General features: G+C 43.0%; 1 protein-coding gene across 3 annotated transcripts in view; it reads right to left on the bottom strand.

The window, feature by feature from the left end:
* The window catches only part of DYRK4 (dual specificity tyrosine phosphorylation regulated kinase 4), a 56,801-nt gene that overhangs the window by 23,522 nt on the left and 10,328 nt on the right, over positions 1–22,951 (bottom strand). The window contains exons 5-11 of one of the 3 annotated variants that reach the window (XM_081005465.1): positions 22,610–22,747; positions 13,254–13,397; positions 10,293–10,442; positions 6,928–7,048; positions 4,542–4,705; positions 3,083–3,219; positions 2,385–2,525 (exon numbers count right to left, since the gene is read on the bottom strand). In XM_081005465.1, the coding sequence (XP_080861591.1) occupies positions 2,385–2,525; positions 3,083–3,219; positions 4,542–4,705; positions 6,928–7,048; positions 10,293–10,442; positions 13,254–13,397; positions 22,610–22,747 (995 nt within the window). Of the gene's footprint in view, positions 1–2,384; positions 2,526–3,082; positions 3,220–4,541; positions 4,706–6,927; positions 7,052–10,292; positions 10,443–13,253; positions 13,398–22,609; positions 22,748–22,951 lie in introns of all 3 variants that reach the window. The other 2 variants (XM_081005464.1, XM_081005466.1) reach the window with 2 other exon arrangements.

Here is a 22,951-nt window from a genome sequence, read left to right as displayed (position 1 = left end):
ACGCCAGGTGGAAGGGGGATCAGGTGGAGTATTTGGTAGCGTGGGAAGGAGAACCGGAGTCAGAAAACACTTGGGTAATGGCAGAAGATATCAATGACGAGGTATTGATAGAAACGTTCCATCAAAGGTTCCCAAGGAAACCTCAGCCTGTGGAGAGGTTCCGGAGGGAATACTTTGGGACCACCGATGAGGAGGAGGAGTTGGAAGGATTCCCGGACTCGGAAGGGGAAGAGGAGATGGACTCTGAGGAGGAGGAGTACTTCGAGACCAGGAACCGCAACAGGTGGAGAGAAGTGTTCGAGACATCGGAAGATGAAGGAAGTTCATTCCGGGGTTTTGCCTCCTCACCGCCCGTAGAGGAGGGGGCGGGAGGGGGTGAAGGGGGCCCTGGAGGGGAGGTGGATGTCAGGGAACTGCCATCGGAAGGAAGGGAGGTGAAAGGGCTCACACAGGTTGGGAGAGACTCAGCAGCTGAAGAGGGAACCAGTAGGGGGAGAGGAGGTGAGCTGAGGGAAAGTGAGCTGGAGGGATGGCTCAGAGACACTTCCAGCGAAAACAGTGGGGAGGTTTCAGGACCTCCTGTAGGGACACCCACTCCTCGCCGGAAACTGTCACGCAGAGAGTCCAGAAGACGTGTTTCCGTTAAGGAGCTTTTATGTTGGAAGCGATTCCGAAAGCAACCACTGTCGGAATCTGCTAGTGACTAGAGGAGCCATGTCTGAGGGGCTCCGTCACAGACAGAGGTTTGTGGACTTGAACAAACTCTGAGGGGATACGATTTTACGCACAAGCAGCTCATCATCCCATCACAGGCAGTTACCATGCATCAAAGCTGCTCAAATGCCTGGATAGGTCCCCTTAATGACTTCTGATTTTTATATAATTTATTTATTAAATTTTCACCCGGATCCTCCTTCCAAAGGAGCCCGTGGCTGTAAATACTTTGAAAGTTTCATCAAAAAAGATCACTTCCAAGGGGTACAACACTGGAACACCATAAAAATCTTCCCGGTAGGAAATTAGTTCTAGCATACCACAGCAAACCGTACCAGAACTGCTTGGGTTCTCAGATGACAGAAAACCACCATCTTTCATTATGGTTATTTAAAAGAATAGAACCGTAGAATTGTGGAGCTGGGAGGGACCCCAAGAGTATCTAGTGAAATGCAGGAATCTTGACAAAAGCACCTATGTCAGATGGCCATCGGACCTCTGCTTAAAAACCTCCAGTATCAACTTCAAATCATTCTCTTGTGTGTGTGCGCATGTGTGTATTCATTTTAAAGTTATAAAAGTTGGAGTTTCTAAATATTTTAAGTGCTCATAATACATGCATTCCAGTCTACACAAAAAGAAGAGGGAAAGGGGGGAAATTAGATTGTTTTTTAGACTCTGGAAATAAATTTTGCATGATTTACCAGGAGCGACTGGAAATGCCAAAGATGGTGAGAACCTGTTTCAGTGACGGGATATGCCTCAGGCCAGGCCTGCTCAGAACTTAGTAAGGCCCTAGCCCCAGCCTACCAAAGACACTGAGACCTGGCTGAAATCTGGGCATCTACAGTGGCTGTCTCTCAAAAGAACCCCCCAAAATGTATTGCCTGAGGAAAGTGTGTAAAGGTAAAGGTAAAGGGACCCCTGACCATTAGGTCCAGTCGTGGCCGACTCTGGGGTTGCAGCGCTCATCTCGCTTTATTGGCCAAGGGAGCCGGCGTACAGCTTCTGGGTCATGTGGCCAGCATAACTAAGCCGCTTCTGGCAAACCAGAGCAGCGCATGGAAACGCCGTTTACCTTCCCGCCAGAGCGGTACCTATTTATCTACTTGCACTTTGACGTGCTTTCGAACTGCTAGGTTGGCAGGAGCAGGGACCGAGCAACGGGAGCTCACCCCGTCACGGGGATTCGAACCGCCGACCTTCTGATCAGCAAGTCCTAGGCTCTGTGGTTTAACCCCCATCGCCACCCACGTCCCAGGAAAGTGTGTAGGAATCCTCAATTAAAGCCAAAGGTACTGCACTATTATGAATCTTGCTAATAACTAGGACTCACATTTGGGCCTATTCCCCATGGAACCCATAGATCAAGGGGCATCTAATGGACTACTCCCTCAGGATTGGCACAATGAACGATGCTTGAATGTTCAGGCTCCATACAAGGCAGTTTCATACGTTCGAAAATTATAAGTGGATCCGCAATATGCAACTTGATACAGAGCAATGATCAGATCTCCATTATACTGCTTAAAGAGATGTCTATGCTTGTGGGATGGAAGTGTGAATACTTAGTAATTGCTTCCCCTCTCATGCCCCCATCTCCAATTTGGGCATAAATATACACAACAGTTTACGTAATTGTTATTATAGATAAGGAAAAGTTGTCTTACCCTAAGAGTTCAAAGGAAATGCAGAAATGATTACGGAAGTAAAAATATTCTTTCATGTGGACGACATTGTGAGCATTGTCTTCATCCTTTTGCCGTAGAGCATTGAGGATGCTAACTTCTACCAAGGCTTGATTATGAAATCTAAGTGCGACAGAAGGGTTTTGGTTTTCATTTTTTTACACAGGCTGATGCCAGAACCTAGATCATTCCCGTGTGTTGTTGAAAATAGCACTTAAGGCAAATTACTCTTAGCACAGGCACACTACACAAAATACAAAGATGAATGTGACTTTCTATACTTGTCTGATCACAGGAGGGCTTGTCCCATGTGCACTATGCGTGTTCCTCATCATGTGTTTAGTGTGAAGTCTAGAGTGGGCTTCTAACCATGTCAAGCAGTTAGAAACCTCCCCAAGATCTTCACACCAAAACCAGCCCTCGAAACAACTTACAATTTTGAAAACCTGAATATGAATTTTGTTGTTTAGTCAGAAAGCTGTAACAATAATTTCTTCAATTTTTTGTTAGCTGAAAATTTTTTACGGGTTTTCTGGCTAAACACTGATTAAAACCACTCCCATCTTCTGCTAAAATAATAAAACAAATCACAATTAAATAAAAAAAAATTATTTCTATTCAACTAACATCTAACATTGTGGTATCTTGATAAAGTTTATAAAACTTTTGACATACCGTACCTCTTTTTGTTCCTTATTATCTTCACTGCTACTTTTTCACCTGTCTTGTGGTCCAAACACTTCACAACATGCCCAAATGATCCTTTCCCAATAACAGCCAGTATTTCATATCTGTATGCGATATGATCACTTAGAACCTATACAAGGTGACAAAAAGTGGAAAGCAAAAGTAGTACGTGCCCTTGTATCTCTGGTGCTAAAAGGACCTAGGGTCCTAGCAGATCACAAGCTGAACATGGATCAACAGTGCAATGCAGAAGAAGAAGAAGAAGAGTTTGGATTTGATATCCCGCCTTTCACTCCCCTTCAGGAGTCTCAAAGCAGCTAACATTCTCCTTTCCCTTCCTCCCCCACAACAAACACTCTGTGAGGTGAGTGGGGCTGAGAGACTTCAAAGAAGTGTGACTGGCCCAAGGTCACCCAGCAGCTGCATGTGGAGGAGCAGAGACGCGAACCCGGTTCACCAGATTACGAGTCCACCGCTCTTAACCACTACACCACACTGGCTCTAGAATGCTATTCTAGTCTGCATCAACAGATGTCTAGTGTGCAGATCAAGGGGGAAAATAGTACCTCTCTCTTCTGCCACACCTGGAATTCTGTGTCAAGTTTTTGGCACCACAATTTCAGAAGGATGTTGACAAGCTGGAACATGTGCAGAGGAGGGCGACCAGGATGATCAAGGGTCTGGAACCCAAGCTGTATGAGGAGTGGTTGAGGGAACTGGGTATGTTTAGCCTGGATAAGAGGCGGTCGAGAGGAAATGTGATAGCCATCTTCAAATATCTCAAGAGCTGTCACATGGAAGATGGAGCAAGCTTGTTTTCTCTTGCTCTGGTGGGTAGGACTCGAGCCAATGGCTTCAAGTTAAACAAAGTAAATTCCGACAAAACATCAGAAAGAATTTTCTGACGGTAAGAGCTGTTTGACAGTGGAACAGACCCCCTTGGGAGGTGATGGACTCTCCTTCCTTGAAAGTTTTTAAGTAGAGGTTGGATGGCCATCTGTCATGGATACTTTAGCTGAGATTCCTGCATTGCAGAGGGTTGGACTAGATGACTCTCGGGGTCCCTTCAAACTCTACAGTTCTGTGATTCAATGACTCCATGAACAAAACACAAGTACATGTTCCATGCATTCATCACCCAGTGACACGTGGGTAGCAGGAACGCAGGGATTACAATAAAGACTGTGGCTCAGATTAAAATCTTCCTTCTCATTTTAGATCAAAATCCAAGCTGAAGAAGAATATAGGCTGTAAATGCTCATCTCATATTTGAGGTGAGCATTATGAGTCCCCAATATTCATATTTCTGAGCCAGGATTTATTAAATGCAATGAGAAAATTACTCTTCACTTCCTCTCATTGGACAGCTCTTACACAAGATGAACACCAATAGTTCTGCGTTGTTTCCACAGTCACGGATGCCAAAGCAATACTGCACTTTCAGCCTCTTACCTTTTTGTAGGAGCCATGATCATCATCGTAGGAACTGTTGTTCTCTGCATCAGGATAGGCTTCAATCTTTTTAGCTCCCAGTCCAAGAAACCACAGCTCTCTATATTCCTTAATCTCCCGCTGTTCATACGTTGTTAGCTGGTTTTTAAAATGTTTCAAGGCTTCTGATTTGGAGACAAAAATCAAACACTGAATATTGGATATTGTGTTCATTTATTTATTGCACCTATATATTCTGCCAAGGAACCCAAAGCAGCTCACGAGTTAAATACTAAAGCAAACAAATTGTACAAAATATTGATGAACCAACTTCCTGGCCTGGACTTCTCTTCTCTGCATTCACATAACTTAACCATCATGCAGGTAATAAATAACTCGTTTCCTCGTTCTCCCCATCTCTCAGAATATGCTGTTTAAAGCAGTTCCCCAAAAATGCTGGCTATGGCTGCTGGGAGGTGCAGAATAAAAACATTATGGAGAGCACCGGGTTAGAGGAGGCTAGTTTAGTATTAGTGTCCCTGCATCAGTGAGATCAGTAAAGGTAAAGGGACCCCTGACCGTTAGGTCCAGTCACGGACGACTCTTGGGTTGCAGCGCTCATCTCGCTTAACTGGCCGAGGGAGCCAGCTTCCGGGTCACGTGGCCAGCATGACTAAGCCGCTTCTGGCGAACCAGAGCAGCGCACGGAAACGCCATTTACTTTCCCGCCGGAGCGGTACCTATTTATCTACTTGCACTTTGACATGCTTTCGAACTGCTAGGTTGGCAGGAGCAGAGACCGAGCAACGGGAGCTCACCCCCATTGCGGGAATTCGAACCGCCGACCTTCTGATCAGCAAGTCCTAGGCTCTGTGGTTTAACCCCCATCGCCACCCGGTATTATTATTATCCCTGTAGTGCAAATTGGAGTGGGAAAACTGAAAGGCTGGCCTGAGATCTGCAAGTAAGTTCACAGTTGGGATGTGGTTTGAACCAGGGTTTCCCCACCACTACCCCATTTTATAGTTTATATACTGTATTTACCCACTCCAAGTCTCATTCAAGCAAGGTTATGCTTAAAATTCTACAAGGAAGGCTCAAGCAGTATATGGACCAAGAACTCCCAGAAGTGCAAGCTGGATTTTGAAGGGGCAGAGGAACCAGAGACCAAATTGCAAACATGCGCTGGATTATGGAGAAAGCTAGAGAGTTCCAGAAAAACATCTACTTCTGCTTTATTGACCATGCAAAAGCCTCTGACTGTGTCGACCACAGCAAACTATGGCAAGTTCTTAAAGAGATGGGAGTGCCTGATCACCTCAACTGTCTCCTGAGAAATCTCTATGTGGGACAAGAAGCTACAGTTAGAACTGGATATGGAATAACTAATTGGTTCAAAACTGGGAAAGGAGTACGACAAGGCTGTATACTGTCTCCCTGCTTATTTAACTTATATGCAGAATTCATCATGCGAAAGGCTGGGCTGGATGAATCCCTAGCCGCAATTAAGACTGACGGAAGAAATATCAACAACCTCAGATATGCAGATGACACAACCTTGATGGCAGAAAATGAGGAGGAATTAAAGAACCTTTTATTGAGGGTGAAAGAGGAGAGCGAAAAATATGGTTTGAAGCTCAACATCAAAAAAATGAAGATCATGGCCACTGGTCCCATCACCTCCTGGCAAATAAAAGGGGAAGAAATGGAGGCAGTGAGAGATTTTACTTTCTTGGGCTCCATGATCACTGCAGATGGTGACAGCAGCCACAAAATTAAAAGACACCTGCTTCTTGGGAGAAAAGCAATGACAAGCCTAGACAGCATCTTAAAAAGCAGAGACATCACGTTGCCAACAAAAGTCCGTATAGTTAAAGCTATGGTTTTCCCAGTAGTGATGTATGGAAGTGAGAGCTGGACCATAAAGAAGGCTGATGGCCAAAGAATTGATGCTTTTGAATTATGGTGCTGGAAGAGACTCTTGGGAGTCCCATGCACTGCAAGAAGATCAAACCTTTCCATTCTGAAGGAAATCAGCCCTGAGTGCTCACTGGAAGGACAGATCCTGAAGCTGAGGCTCCAATACTTTGGCCACCTCATGAGAAGAGAAAACTCTGTGGAGAAGACCTTAATGTTGGGAAAGATGGAGGGCACAAGGAGAAGGGGACGACAGAGGACAAGATGGCTGGATAGTGTTCTCGAAGCTACCAGCATGAGTTTGACCAAACTGCGGGAGGCAGTGGAAGACAGAAGTGCCTGGCGTGCTCTGGTCCATGGGGTCATGAAGAGTCGGACACGACTAAACGACAACAATTTACCCACTCCAAGTCTCATTCAAGCATTTGTCACAATTTTGTCCTCATCAATTTGTTTCTGTTAAAAAAAAATTAGCATTCAAAATTTGTACCTGCTGAAGTCAGAGGCAGCTTTAGATTGTGGCTTTTTTCTGTTTCTGTCTTGCTGGACAGAACTATAGCACTGTTTTCACGAGGAGCTGAAGAAAATGATTGGCCTGGGGCTCTGTTTTCCTGCTAAAGAGTAATATGGTGCTTTGTAAAACACTTGCCTTAAGTCCATACATCTCAGCCCCTTTTTCTCAGTCCATCTCTACAGTAAAATAATTTCAAATGAGTAATTCTCGTCTGATTAAAACAACAGAGGCCATCTTTAGACAGTTGTAACAAAGGCAATAAAGAGCCTTCTGCATCCTTAGGAATATAGGCACATATGTATGGACAGGAACTGGTATTTCTCTGCTGGGGGCGTGTCAGATTTTCCACACCTTCAGTTTTAAAACGACACACACAAACATGCCTCTAAACCGATTTCCTCTTTCTCTTCCTGCTGCCCCCACTCCTTGCCACATGCTTAAAGTCTTAAAAATATTTTTTTCAAGCACCTTGAAAGTTTACCCAATTAAAGAAAACATTTTAAAACTTAAAAATAACACCAATTATTTAAATTTTAACAATTGTTCCAGAGAAAGGAAAAGGAACTTTTTTTATGACACAAGAGCAAGCCAGTATCTACTATGTACCATCAGCCACCAGACCTCAGCCCTGCAGGAACGACTGTAAAGTATTGTTCCACTTGATCACTCTTATTATGTATGGGCTGTCAGAGCACAAACCTGTGCTCTAAAAGTGCTGGCTAGTAGACTGTAGGATATGGTGGAAACCAACTACACCTTCATATATTGAGACAGCAAAGCATCTCTAGGTATATGCCGGCACTAGGTAAAGGTAAAGGATCCCTAGACAGTTAAGTCCAGTCAAAGGCGACTCTGGGGTTGTGGCACTCATCTCGCCTTCAGGCCGAGGGAGCCGGCGTTTGTCCACAGACAGCTTTCCAGGTCATATGGCCAGCATGACTAAACTGCTTCTGGCACAATGGGACACCGTGACGGAAACCAGAGCGCATGGAAGTGCCATTTACCTTCCCGCCGCAGTGGTACCTATGTATCTAATTGCACTGGCGTGCTTTCATACTGCTAGGTTGGCAGGAGCTGGGACAGAGCAACAGGAGCTCACTCCATCACACGGATTCGAACCGCCGACCTTCTGATCAGCAAGCCCAAGAGGCTCCGTGGTTTATACCACAGCGCCACCCATGTCCCAAATATGCCAGCACTACTCCATTCTGGTGCGTCTGCACCACTACGGTGCAGCTCTGCTGGGAGGGTGACCAAAGCAGGAGCAGACTTATACATGCCAAACCAATCCTACGTATTATGAGGCTCACGGCTAATCGTGATTATGGCTAGGAGGTCACTACTCATCCAGAGAACTCCAGTTCCATCCAGCTCAAAGCTTAGTGAAGGGAGGCAGAGGGACCCCCTGATACCGACTATAATGGTGGCATGTGTGTCCCATCCCTCCCACCTGGAGGGCCAGGGCTCCACATTCCTATGCTAGATCCCTTCCTCACGCCCCAGTTCAATCTCACTTCTGCTAGCCTCAGGATCAGATACAGTGGTACCTTGGTTCTCAAACGCCTTGGTACTCAAACACAACTGGGAACCCAAACACTGCAAACCCGGAAGTAAGTGTTCCGGTTTGCGAACTATTTTCGGAAGCTGAACATGCTCTGTTTTGAGTGCCACACTTTTTGTTTTGTTTTTGCAACTGCATGGAACCCAGTTCAGCTACTGATTGATTGATTGTGTGACTGTAGTACATTGTTTATTCCTTTCATTTTATGGAACAGTGGTCACATTAGATAGTAAAATTCATGTTAAATCACTGTTTTAGGGGTTGTTTTTAAAAGTCTGGAACGGATTAATCCATTTTGCTTTACTTTCCATGGGAAAGCACGCCTCGGTTTTGGAACGCTTTGGTTTTGGAACGGACTTCCGAAACGGATTATGTTTGAGAAGCAAGGTACCACTGTACAGACCTTGACTAAATTGCTACGAGTGCTCAGTGGCTCTGCCATTCTCTGCTCATTCAGGCTCCATGGATTCTAAGTGGGATTTGCTACTGCTGGGATGTATAAGGGATGGGAGTGGCAGGCAGGCGGGCCCAAGAGGATGATAACCACCAGGTGTAGCTAGCCAAGAGGGGAAAACATAGTTTATCAGTGAAAAGGGTGGGCCAAAGGGCTCAATGTTCCATGCAGAAACCTGGTTGCGTGTTCAGACCCAGAGATAAACACACATTTGACTCAAATTTTAGATTTGGTTTTTGCCAGAATTTAGGCCACAACTTTATTGATTACAGAAATGAGTGGTTGCATAGGCTCTGGTTCGACTAGCTCCCTGCAGCTTTGCAGGTAGCACTGACCCAGAGCTCTCAGCCAAAGGCGAACACCTGAGGTGGGTGGAAAGCCTGGGAATGGACTATGTCCACTCCCCAGATGCTCCCCTGGACTCAGGCATGGGCACAACCCCTTCTCGGGGGTTGACCAAACCAAGTTGAGTCCCCGGATTCCTTTAACGGAATACCCTTCACATAGGGATGGCGAGAGCGTTCTCCCATCCCTATCACCTGAACCAGAGCCTATCCGCAACCTTACAAGTTGTGACGATTTGCTACGCAGTTGGCGAAACCCAAATGGCACCAGCCAATCAGCCAAGTGGGGGAAATTCCTGCCATGCCCCTGTCCCAATGACAGACGACACACGACGGCATAGCAAGGTCAAGCGCAAAATGCCCTAAAAGTAGGGAGAGGTGGGCAGGTGTTCTGATGCACGAGCCGAAAGAGGAAGCTCTGGGTCACGTGCATGGGTTTATATAGGTCCCTCGGTCCGTTTAGACAGCTCCCCATTGGCCAGATTAAACCTAGCAACGAGGGACCTACCAATCAGGTGTTGTGGCTGTCCAATATACTCACCCACAACCAGGCGGTTGGTCTCCAGGTCTCACCGCAACACGTGCCCTCTTCTAGAGAGGACATGCTCTACAGAACACACCCCATGTTTGTCTCAACCACCACATTCTCTTGGGGCCCTCTGTGTGTGTCTGTGCTCTTGTCTTCTGCAAGAGGGTACCACATCCCGGATTTGGAGGCGAGGGTTACTGTATATAAGGCCTGAGCTTTTCTACCAGGTTAGGTAGGGCTCCTTCTACAATCAACATGATCTCCATTTACTAAATAACTCAGAATTTCCTCCTGCAGTTTTGAAAATCTTAAGAATGCCTGGTAAACATCAACGTTTATAAAAAAAAATTCTGACACCATGAGATGCACGCATCTACATACACGATATTCCGCAACTTTTCTAACCACAACAATGAAACGTAAAAACGTAGTACTAAGCTCTGTTCGGCTTACCTGATGCAACGCATTGACATTCTGCAAGTTCTTGGCGGTTATTTGCGGAAGGATGGCATCTTGCTGCTGCGGCTTCACGGCACTTGAAACCAAATTGCTCTTAACTTGGCACTCCAGGTGAGGGAGCACGCTTATGCTGCTATTTAATTTCTAATGGGATAAATAAAGTTAGCACAAAAAGAAATAGTTTGGATTTGGTTTCATAAAGTATTTAAAACATTAAAAAATAACTTTTGCAGGGTATATGAAATCATGAGCAAACAGATTTACACAGCAAATTGATTAACGAGTTTTGCCTGCTGCAAGAAGTGAACTAACTGCTCCCCTTTGTGTCCTTTAGTATAGGAAAGTCCTGGCTCCTGGACAAGCCAGAGGATTTAGAGGAGTGGAGTATGTTTCTCCTGCCTGGTTCTAAACAGGGGTCAGCAACCTAAGGCCCATGGGCCACAAGCAGCCCACAGGGGTCATTTAAATGGCCCCTGAGACACCCCCGAACCGAGCCACCCTCTCTGCGAGTCCCCGCACACTGCACTGGAAATAGCATCTGCACATGCGCAGACGCCGGAAATTGTGTCTGCACAGATGCAGGCACGCACACTCGCACGTGCGTGTGATCCGGCCCAAGGAGGGATCTCCGCTGGAGTGAAGCGGCCCAGGCGAGGTAAACCTTGCCAACCCCTGCAATAGAATCCAGACCCTTCCCACAGAAGTTAGGAAAATAGACTGAGTGTTCACCAGGAAGTAATTTCCAGCAGCAACCTGAACTCCATATATGTGGAATCCTATTTGTAATATATTCAGGACATGGGGAAAAAATAGATTTTTTCAGGAAAGGGGAAATGACAAGGAACAGAGGCTAATTTTTTAAACAAAGTCCCACAGTTTCTCAGATGTTAATGGCCCAGAGATGGAAAAAAGACCAAGTCCCGACCAGAGAAGAATGGCAGATTAAGTTGATGGATTATGCCAAAATGGCAAAAATGACCAGAAGAATCAGAAACCAGGAATACCAAAATTTTAATAAGGAATGGGGGGAATTTATAATTTATCTTAAAAACCATTGCAAACAGTTAAAATTGTTAGTAGGATTGGAATAATACTTGTAGTTTAATGTTGAATTTTAAATATATGGAGATGTAAAAGATTTGGATTATTATAAAAGATGCAGGAGGAAATGGTTAACAAAAGGACCCACAAAGGGGAGGAGGGAAGTTCAGGAAATTCTTTGGAATCTTGTTTTTATTTTGGTTGTTGATAATTGACTGCAAAATTTTAAACTGAAAAACCAAATAATTTTTTTAAAAAATTAAACAAAGTCTCCCACTCAGTTTATTTCAGAGTTGGCAAGTTTGCTTGGCTTTGCTTTATTATATTGCCATATTGCTTTTCTTTCAAATGAATCGCAAAGCGGTTTACAAACCATACATAGCAATAACAGAACAGAACATCACAAACACGGCATAAATCTCACCAGGCAATTAACAAATCATCAGTGAAACAATTGCAATCTACAAAATACCATTAACGAAACAACTAAAAAAAAAAATAGCTAAACAGCACAAATGCAACAAAAGTCATATTATAGGATGAACAAATTAATACGGCATTTAGAATCAATAAAACAATATTAACAGATTTTACCAAAATAGCAACCCAAAAATAAACTAAGCACTGCTAAATTCACATACACACACTCGCCACCCCCATAAGTCATAATCTTTCACTCTGTTCAGTCCATTAAAAGACACAAACGCAGAACAAGTAAAACCAACCGGTTGTAATGTAAAGCTGTTTGAAAGTGTGCTATATTATCATTGCCTGGAGACAGATGAAAGTTGCCTTTTAGACTTCAGGATAAATAGACCTATATGTTTACTTGGATCACTTGTCCTGCTTTAATAAACTCATCAAGCATTTCCTCCCTCTTTTTTAAAAAAAGAATGCACCTTTTTCTTTTCTTCAGAAAGCATAGTAATAGTAATTTAGGACATGATTTATGAAGAGTTTTAAAAAATGCTAAAACATACATTTCAGAAAAAAACAAAAACCCAGAAATGTTTTTATTCGGCATTTTAACAATAAACATTCTAAACGAAACCAAAAGACTGTTTCTTTATGCAGTTACAGCAGCCAGAATCGTAATAGCGAAATATTGGAAGAACGAATCAACACCAACAAGAGAGGAATGGCAATTACAATTATGTGAGTACTTGGAACTTGCTAAAATGACGGAGTTAATAAGAAACAAATCGGTAGATAAGGTTGAAAAATAATGGGAATGTTTTAGTAACTATTTGACAAAACACGGTTCCAATAATAACACTTGGCTGTGTCTAGAATAAATTTCACAGATAGAAAAATATTACTTTTTCACCCCAAGGTGAGGACAAACAATTAAATACAGATTAAAAATAGGAGTAAGTTGAATTGAAACCGCAAAGAGTTAGGCGGAAGTCAACAAAACAATAAATTGATAAGGGATTCAATCCAACATGAAGGATTTTGTGTACAAAATACCCTAGTATTGGTTTGAATTGGTTGAATATTGCTTATTGATCGATAGGAATTTTTAGTTTTAACACTTTTCCGGTTGTTTTTCTTTTCAATGTTATTATAAGTATATATTTATAATATCTTAGATTTCTAAACAATTTTACTATGTATATTGTAACATTCATCTTAGTCTAAGAATGCTGTAAGATTGACTTATCTTTCCCTTTTTTATGTTTTTTTGTTTTTCTTTTGTGAAAATTTTGAAAATTAAAAATTGAAAAAGTAATAGTAATTTAGCTAAATCATAGCAGCTTCTACTTAACACAGAATATACAAGTTAAAATATACTTCTGTTCCCATACTGTATGGCAGAATGCCCATATCACACTGCAACAGCCGTATTATGAACCAACATAGACACACACAGTTTGCAGGAAAGAAGCAAAACAAACTTTCAATAAGGGTTACCTTCGGCTGCACTCTGCGGTTCCTCCTCATTGGTAAACAACAGACGTTGAAGACACTGAGATCACAAAAGTTTGGGGCACGTCTTTCACACCCCATAATGACAGAGCTCCATGATTTAGGCCTGTCTCCATTAAAATGTTCACTCTGAAAAGTGAAATCCAACACCACTCTTTTTCTAATCCAAAAATGTCACAGCAAGATGGAATCTATGAATAATATTAGTCAAGTGTTCTATTTTAAAAAACCCAAAACAAAACATCAATCTTTAGTAGATTGATATTTTAATGTTTCTCTCACAACATGAGCTCAGTAAACATGAAGGAAATTGTGAATATTCGCATATTCTGTATGCAGGTGTGTCAAGGAAATCCTGGAGATGTTAACAGGAGCACGTTTGTCAGTGAGAATAATGAATGAATCTTTATTTGCGACAGCCATCAGTAAGATGTCAGTGACATTCATTTCTACAAAAATGTTTCCTGAGAACCAATATGTATAATTTCTTCTCTTGTTATTAAAATAAATATTATTCTCTTTCACAAATAACAAGCACCACAGGCGATTCGGCCTCTACAGAAAAATTATAGGATTAGAACAGAAACATATATGTGCCTTTTTATAACTTTTGCGGCTTGATTTATATATATATATATAAAGCAGACCTCATTGAAAGTTTCTATGTAACTTTCTCATTTTGCTATTTTAAAAATGTCTATGACTTCAGGAACATAAAAAAATTCACATATGCCAATTATACTGCTGCAGAACTGGGGAAAATTGAGGATGAGAAAGCAAAAGACAAAAGAAAATTTAGAAAGTGTCAAAGGGCAAGGATCATCCCACGTGAGACAAAGATGAAGAGAAACATTATCAGAACATAAAAACAAGTTTGGTTTCAATTTTGTCACAAATAGCCCAACATCCTGAATATTTCAATAAATTTCTACAGCTATTTATTCAGTTATTTTAAAGTTGAACTGTTTTGCAGGGGCACCGTCACGAACTGGCTGGATGCAGAGTGGTAGAAGGAACTGGCTGGGGAACCCCCAATGGAAGAAGGTTCAGAGTCAGGGGGTTGGTGGTGGGATGGTGATGGAAAATCAGAAGGAGAAGAGGGAGGAGGTGGTTGCAGAAGCTGAAGAGATAACAGGGTTTAGTGAGCTGGGAGAGTCTTCTTCTTCTTTGATGATCACTCACAGCCAAGTACAGTCATACCTCGGGTTAAATACGCTTCGAGTTGCGCGCATTCGAGTTGCGCTCCTCGGCAACCCAGAAGTAACGGAGCGCGTTACTTCCAGGTTTCGCCGCTTGCGCATTCGCAGACGCTCAAAATGACGTCACGCGCATGCGCAGAAGCAGCAAAAAGTGACACGCGCGTGCGCAGACGTGCCATCGCTAGTTACGTTTACCTCTGGATGCGAACAGGGCTCCGGAATGGATCCCGTTCGTATCTAGAGGTACCACTGTAAGATTGTCTTCCATAAACACGGTTTTAACAATGAGTCCGTAAGTGACTGTGAAGGCCAATTCTGGATCCACATGTTCCACAGTGGGGACATTGGTTTCCGGGCAGGAGTTGATCACGGTGTGGATTTGCCAAGCATACCTTCCTCTTAGAATGTTTCTCCCTTGCATCCTGAGTTTGAGTGTCTTCAAAGCCCATGACACCTTTGGTAAAGGCTGTTCTCCAATATGAGCGCTCGCAGGCCAGGGTTTCCCAATTGTTGGTGTTTATCCTACATTTTTTAAGATTTACCTTGAGACAGTCTTTAAACCTCTTGTGATGACCACCAGCATTACGCTTTCCATTTTTAAGTTCGGAATAGAGTAGTTGCTTTGGAAGACAATAATCAGGCATCCGCACAACATGACCAGTCCAACGAAGTTGATGTTGAAGAATCATTGCTTCGACACTGGTGATCTTTGCTTCTTCCAGTACACTGGCATTAGTTCGCCTATCTTCCCAAGTGATGTGAAAAATTTTTTTGAGACACCGTTGATGGAAACTTTTGAGTTGAAGATGACGTTTATAAGTGGTCCATGTTTCACAAACATACCGTAAGGTTGGTAGTACAATAGCTTTGTAAACAAGCATTTTGGTTTCCCTGAGAATGTCCCAGTCCTCAAACACTCTGCACTTGAACCGGGAGAACTTTCAGAGCTCAGGAATTGCTGGCTTTCAACATCAGTGTCGGCCCTTGTGGAAAGATAACTGCCCAGGTAGGAGAAGTGATTAACATTTTCCAACGTCACAGAGAGCAGTCCAGAATCAGAGGCAAAAGTTGTTGTTGTTGTTTAGTCGTTTAGTCGTGTCCGACTCTTCGTGACCCCATGGACCAGAGCACGCCAGGCACTTCTGTCCTCCACTGCCTCCCGCAGTTTGATCAAACTCATGCTGGTAGCTTCAAGAACACCATCCAACCATCTCATTCTCTGTCGTCCCCTTCTCCTTGTGCCCTCCATCTTTCCCAACAAAAAAAGTAGAGGGGGGCTAAAAGGCAGAGATATTGCAGGCTGGTGAGGAAGCCAGGTTGTCTCCCCCTCCTGCTGTGAACAGCTACACACACACACACACACACACACACAGTCTCCCAGGACCAGAAGAGATATGAAGAAGACAGACAAGGCGACAAAGTCTCAGATTGCTTAGGAAGGACCTGGGGAAGTAGGAGACTTCGGGAACTGTGGCAAAAATTCAGATTTGTCAGACAAGCCTGAGTATTCACCACACAGCATCATGCAATTAAAAATAGAAATTTACACCTCAGACAAAAGCAGCCATCCCAAAATTTCTAATGTAAAGTTTGAAGTTTTGAGGTCCTATGTGGAATATCAATTTGCAGAGACAATTTAGATTAATAACAATAATTTTATTATTTATATGCTGCCCATCTGACAGGGTCTCCCCAGCCACTCCAAATATTAAAAACACAATAAAACAGCAAACGTTAAAAACTTACATTGACATTTCCTTGACGTCTGATGGGAGGGCATTTCCACAGGGTGGGCCCCACTACTGAGAAGGCCCTCTGCCTGGTTTCATCTTATTATTTAGGCTTCATATTTTAACCACACATTTTAAAAACATTTAACATGCGCTTTACGAAAAGGCACCTACACAGAAAAGGGATTAACAGGGCAGTCTGGTCTTGAAAGTCTAGGGGGAAGTACTGAAGAGATCTGGTGTGAAACCAAGGGAGCTTTAAGACAGAGATTGTAAGTGGGTCCTGGGATAGCAAGAAGTGACCATCCGTCTGTCTCAGGAATGACACATAATTTACAAAGGAGAGGTATAATTTGCTGAATGTGTTCTTCTGCTCTGCAGGTATTTTCTATTACAGTGGTACCTCAGGTTACATACGCTTCAGGTTACATAGGCTTCAGGTTACATACGTTTCAGGTTACAGACTCCGCTAACCCAGAAATAGTGCCTCAGGTTAAGAACTTTGCTTCAGGATGAGAACAGAAATCGTGCTCCGGCGGCACGGCGGCAGCAGGAGGCCCCATTAGCAAAAGTGGTCTTCAGGTTAAGAACAGTTTCAGGTTAAATACGGACCTCCAGAACGAATTAAGTACTTAACCCGAGGTACCACTGTAGTTGCTTGTGCTGCTATGCTTAAATAAAGTGATTTGTGAACTTCTGCAACAAGAAAGTGTGGTTGCTCCCAGTTTGATTGCGGCTGCTGTGATAGCTTTCCGAAGGGCAATGGTGTCCACTCTGCAAAAAACAGCTTCTACACTGCGGTAATGTTGACCAGTTCCTAGGCAGCGTATCATTAAGAAACACCTTCGATGTGACAGTCACCACTGGTGTGTTGACTTTGGGAACAGCTGGAAGATATGTCCTTAGGTAGATGGTGGAACTTACTGCAGAAGACGTGAGTAGCTTTTTGAAAGTTTATGCCATCCTTTGCATAGCAGCTTGTGGAAGCATATCAGAAACCGAGGTGTTGTGGAAGGAGGTGCTGCTGAATAAAGTAGATGCTGTCTTTGCCAGCTGGATGCTGACTGTGTAGCTTCTTACTTTGCCAGCCAGATTAATCCAGCCAGAAATTTTCCACTACCCAGCAAGAAGCCTGGGAAGGTCTGCCCCAGAGTAGTTCTTCCATGACCTCCTACTCCCCTGAACGCTCCTCTTCCTTTCTGGGATTCAAGCACAGCTGGAACTGAGAAAAAGTTACAAAGGTATTGGATCTTCCCCAGATTTTCCCTTTTTTTCTGAGCATGTTCATCAGGATCCCTGCCTTATGAGGAGGATTTTGTGGGTTTTCAGGGTTCCTCTGTTTTCTGGGCAAGTTAAAAGGTACACGGGACAGTTCAGTTGGACGATGCAAGCTCTGTGCTCACAGCATGTTACAGAGGCCTGGAATTTCTTTGGTTTACTGCTGGTTGTCCCATGATGGTGTCTGTTTTTGGAACCTGATTTAGAAAGGCTACAAGATTGCTGAGTTCTCTTTTTTTTAATTTTTATTGATTTTAACATATAAATTATAAAATGTACCACAAAACTTATCACTTATACAATCTTGTTAGACTTCCATCAGCACCTCTGATGATCCACCGTTTTAACCACTTCTTATGCATTTCTTAACTTTATATTGCCTTTACATCTCTTAACAGATCATCCTTCCCCTTCTCCATTTTTGCAATACTTCCAATAATACTCCTCACAAAACTTCTTGCAAATCTACAAAAGTCGTCTCATCTTCACAAATACTTTTCAAATAGTCCGTAAATTTACTCCAGTCTTCTGTGAATTTCTGGTCCCGCTGGTTTCAAATCCTTCCTGTTAGTTTATCTAGTTCTGCATAGTCCATTAACTTCATCCTCCATTCTTCAATCATCGGTAATTCTTCTTGCTTCCATTTTTGGGCCAGTAATATTCTTGCTGGTGTTGTTGCATATAAAAAGTGCTTACGTTCCTTTCTATTTATATCACTCCCCACAATGCCCAGTAAAAATGCTTCTGGTTTCTTTATGAATGTATATTTCAACATTGTTTTCATCTCATTATATATCATCTCCCAGAAGCATTTCACCACAAGATTGCTAAGTTCTGACCGCCTGTTCTGTGCCTACAGGGTGAGCGGTTTTTGGGCAACTCCTGCTTCCACTCCTAGAACAGCCTTCTGTTAGGGGATTTAACTCATATTCCCTTCATTTTGTCTTCAGGTGTAGTATTTGTTTGAGCTGATATGAGGGAAGCACTTGTCCATTGGCAGCTTCCAGCCCTCACGTTCTTTTAGTCACTCTGCTGGTCTCGGTTGGGAGGGTCAACTGCGGCATGGGGTGGCTGGAGGTAGATGTTGGACGTGAGCCCTTTTGGAGCTTGTATCTGGCAAAGAAGGCATGAAGTCCTTTGGGGATTAAGGGAAAAAGCCCTTCCACATCCCGTTTTATTTCATAAGATTGTTCTCCTGATCCCAAGCAAATGGCCTTTCTCCCAGGCTAGTTGGCCTCCTACAATGGAAGGGAAAGCTACCTCTGAAATCAAACTTCTACATCCAGCTTTTGAAAATGGCTCATAGAAAAGGAATAAGAAAAGTGGTTTGAGGATATGTTGAGATGACTGTTCTGTGGAAGCAGGCAGAAATTCTATGTCAGTCAGAGCATAATGGAACTCCACTGCGTTGGGGCACCATGCCCCTTTAATCATGCAGTCTAGACTGGAATATAGAATTTGTGCAAATGCTTTGATTTTCAAGAGACAGAAAATAAAACAAATCCCAATTCCGCTATATAAACTGAAAGTGAATTCTGCTTCCATCTCTACTGTCTAAGACTAATTACAGTTCTAGCCATGTTCTTCATAATGGCAGAGATGTTGTGGGAACCCAAAGGGGAAGGTTGGTTCAGGTATGGAGCACTTTTGCACTCAAGGAAAGGTTAACGTTTATTATGGCTGCATAGTCAAGGACACGTCCACAAGTTGGATGTGAATATGAACATGGGTTGCTGTTTCTGCACTTTTGTCAGCCATGGTTCCCACATAAGGACTTTCCATTTTATGCCTCCAAAATTCATCTAATTGTTTCCGATCCACACTAGTGGATGGTACTTAATGTGAAGCTTTTGTGCTGTATGTTTTTTCTTTCCCTCAATTAGTGCTTCCCCATCCTCAATGAATTCTGGAAGAAGAGTTTGGATTTGATATCCCTCTTTATCACTACCCGAAGGAGTCTCAAAGCGGCTAACATTCTCCTTTCCCTTCCTCCCCCACAACAAACACTCTGTGAGGTGAGTGAGGCTGAGAGACTTCAGAGAAGTGTGACTGGCCCAAGGTCACCCAGCAGCTGCATGTGGAGGAGCGGGGAATCGAACCCAGTTCGCCAGATTACAAGTCCATCGCTCTTAACCACTACACCACACTGGCTCTGGAAGCTTGAGGCCCCTTGTTGGCATGCCCAGATATTTATTTATCTGTGCATATGCTCCTTGTTTTTTCTCTCTATTTTTTTTTATAAGATATTTATTGAAATTTTCAAAGTGTTACAAAATAAAATAGAAGCAAAAGAAAGTACAAAATAAAAATAGTTAGCAAAGTAGAAAAAGAAAAACAAACAAACCCCTTCCAACCATATGAATACAAATTCAAAAGTAAGAAAAAGTGACAGAAAAAAAAGAAAAATACAAAAATACATCACAAACAATTAAAAACATTTAAAAACAAATTCATTATTTTCAAATCCTCAACTGTCATTGCCTTATTTCTTAGACCTCCTCCTCCTCCCTTTCTTTGTATCCTAGTTATTAATTATCCCAGCAAATCCTTTCCATATTTCATAATATTCTGTCATTACATTACCCTAAACTGTTTTAATCTTATCTTTCTATAATAAAATAAAGCTTAAAGCTTAAAACTTAAATCTTATCCTTACCAACTTCTCATAACCATAATATCCTTTCATAATTCTTTAAACATCTTTGCTAAAGCCAAGTAATTTAATTCCAACATTTTTCTGACGTTCATCAATTTTATAAAACAGTTCTAATGGTAGAGAAAAGAGATACAAACAGATCCAATCTTCATCCAACGTCCCTTCCTCCTGGTTCCGGGTTTTGTCAGTCCTTATTGTCCCGTCGATCTAGCCCATTAACCTGGTGACCTTATATCCGAGGCCCTCAAGTCTCTTCCATGTCCCTTCCGCAGCTCTTCTTCATATTTGTAACTGTATTTTCCCTTGTCTCCTGCTCATGGTAACTCCAGCTTGACAATGTTTTTAGCCCTTCTCGACAGATCAGCCCCTTTTCCATATTCAACACTAAATTCCATATGGTATTTAAAAGCATGTTTCAAAGACCCTCCAAAATTAAGAGCCCCCACAATCCCAAACATCTCACGGCCCATTGCCATATTTGAAAAGTCCAAACATCCCAGCATAGGGGGGTCAATCCAGCCCCCCATTTCCAAGCCAAACCAAACTTTTTCTTTCCAAATCTGGCTTTTTCCAAGTTCATTTGTCAAATCCGAAAACTCATATTCCTGTTGGGCCTGTTCTGTCAAGACACACTCCTGATTTAATTCCTGAGTGGGCTCCACATATTTTCCCACTGTCTGTTCAAAATTTCCCACTGCCTGTTCAAAATTTCTAGTCGAAGTCGCCATCCAACTCACCTTCTCATGTAACTGTTCCAGTAGGGCATTTGTTTTATAGAACGCACACAACAAAGCTTCTGAATACATTGTCCTGCAAGGTCAGATGCCTGTTCCCACGATTGTAATCTGTAACAGCTGCCAGCTCCCTGGAATTGGTTACAGTTTCACAGTCTCCCTCTAGGGGGAAAACTTCTATTTGTTCTTGCAACAAAGTTTCCCTTTTTGAGATACTTTGTCAATATTTATTCCTTTAAAATGCGACGGGGAACAGTGGAATCACTATGTTTCTCTTCTTTTAGCTATCTGTCAAAAACACTTGTCTCTGGTCAATGAACTTCAAACGTCAGTCCTGACACCCCGCTCCAGGATCAGGACGGAGGAAAGTTACTTTACCTTAAACTCACTTTAAACACTCCAAAAAAGATCCCCCCCCTTCTCCTGCTGTCGAAGGGGGGTTCCACAATTTTAAATGATGAAATCCAATCCTTTAAAGGCGATTTTCTTAGCTCTAGTTTACGTTGTCTTTGCTTTATTCTGTTTACAAAAGAACGGAAGGCTGACTTCCTGTTTAGACCTTCCCGTTCCGTACCAAATTAAAATAGGTTTTTAAGATCCAATTCTTTTCTGCTCGCTAGTCCTTATTTGATGTCCAATTGTTCAAAGTCTAAGTACTCATGGGTGCTTATTTTAAAGTCCAAATTGTCCCAGGAAAAAGGCAGCGCTCTCCGGCAACGGCTATGCGGCTTCGCTCCACGGAAATAGCAGTTGACTCACAGCACCGCGCCACTTCCCCCTCTTCACTTCGGAGCCTGTTAGTGGGTTCCTTAGGGAGTTGGGGGGGCGCTAAAGGTGCCCGCCGAGTCTCATGGTCACAGGCTTCATCCGCCTGTGATTTTTGAAAGGGTCCCCGCTTCGCCGTAGCGGAGAAGACCCGTTTCCCGCGGAGCTAGTCCCTCCAGTTCAGAGGGAGTCCGCCATTGCCGGTGGCGCCACCCCGGAAGTCTCCTTGTTTTTTTCTCTCTAAAGAGTCTAAAAAATATGTACAAAGTAAAGTTTAAAAAATGGTCATTTTGAAACAGCAAGTTGAAAATAAAATGTGCATGTGTGTGTCAGAGAGCAAAGAATAGCCAGGCGTCAAGATATGAGTGGCACTGATTCACTCACAAAGGAGAGAGCAGAGAACCAATTGGGTGGAGGCAATCCAGTTGGGTGTTTTCTGAAGTTCCCTCTTTCCCATTCTTACAGCTGTTTATTCCTAAGTACATTCCATTGAAGTGAGGCTTAACTATTTTGAAGCAAGGGCTGCCTTTACCATTGCAGCCCGATCTTCTCTAGCCGACTGCTGACCTTGAAAGCTGTTGGGAGCATGGTGACAAACAGCAAACACCACCAGAACCCACCTACCCAATTTTATGTTGAATTAACTTTGCTTAACAAAATTTCCTTGGGTCGAGTTTACTGTGGGAAAAGTGGGGGCTGCCAGTCGAATGAGGAGGATGCCATGTGGACAATACCAAAAATATTGAGACACAAGCAACTGCAAATCTGTGAAGAAGCAATCTGACTTAAAACACAGTGAATTAGGGTCTCTTCATACACACATTCCCACCCACCCCTGGAGTGAGATCAACTTCCTCAAGATGCAATCCCATGCTTCTGAGGAAAACACCAGCAGCTCTGCTGCAGGACCAATCAAGCCAGGTTCCCTCTTCACTGCAGAGTGAACTGCTAAAAATAAATTAAACCCTATGTATCTCACCTGCGGATGCCGGTCTTTATGATTTGTCAGCCCTAAGTTTCCTTTCTTGAATTTGTGTGTCAGGGATGTGTTTTCTTGGGGAATTAAATGAGGTACCTCCCGTTGTCTTTGGATCACGGCTTTGGGATCAGGTAGAGTCTGTAACAGCAAGCCAAGAAATTATGAGCAACTTCCCATGGTGCACATTCTAAACCCTGAAAAGGTAACTTTGAACTTTTCCCGGTAAATGCTTTTGAATTATGGTGCTGGAGGAGACTCTTGAGAGTCCCATAGACTGCAAGAAGATCAAACCTCTCCATTCTTAAGGAAATCAGCCCTGAGTGCTCACTGGAAGGACAGATC

Source organism: Podarcis pityusensis (genome assembly GCF_964106645.2).
Source record: "Podarcis pityusensis genome assembly, chromosome: 5".
Classification (NCBI taxonomy): Eukaryota; Metazoa; Chordata; class Lepidosauria; order Squamata; family Lacertidae; genus Podarcis; species Podarcis pityusensis.
This window is presented reverse-complemented; position numbering and strand designations above follow the sequence as displayed.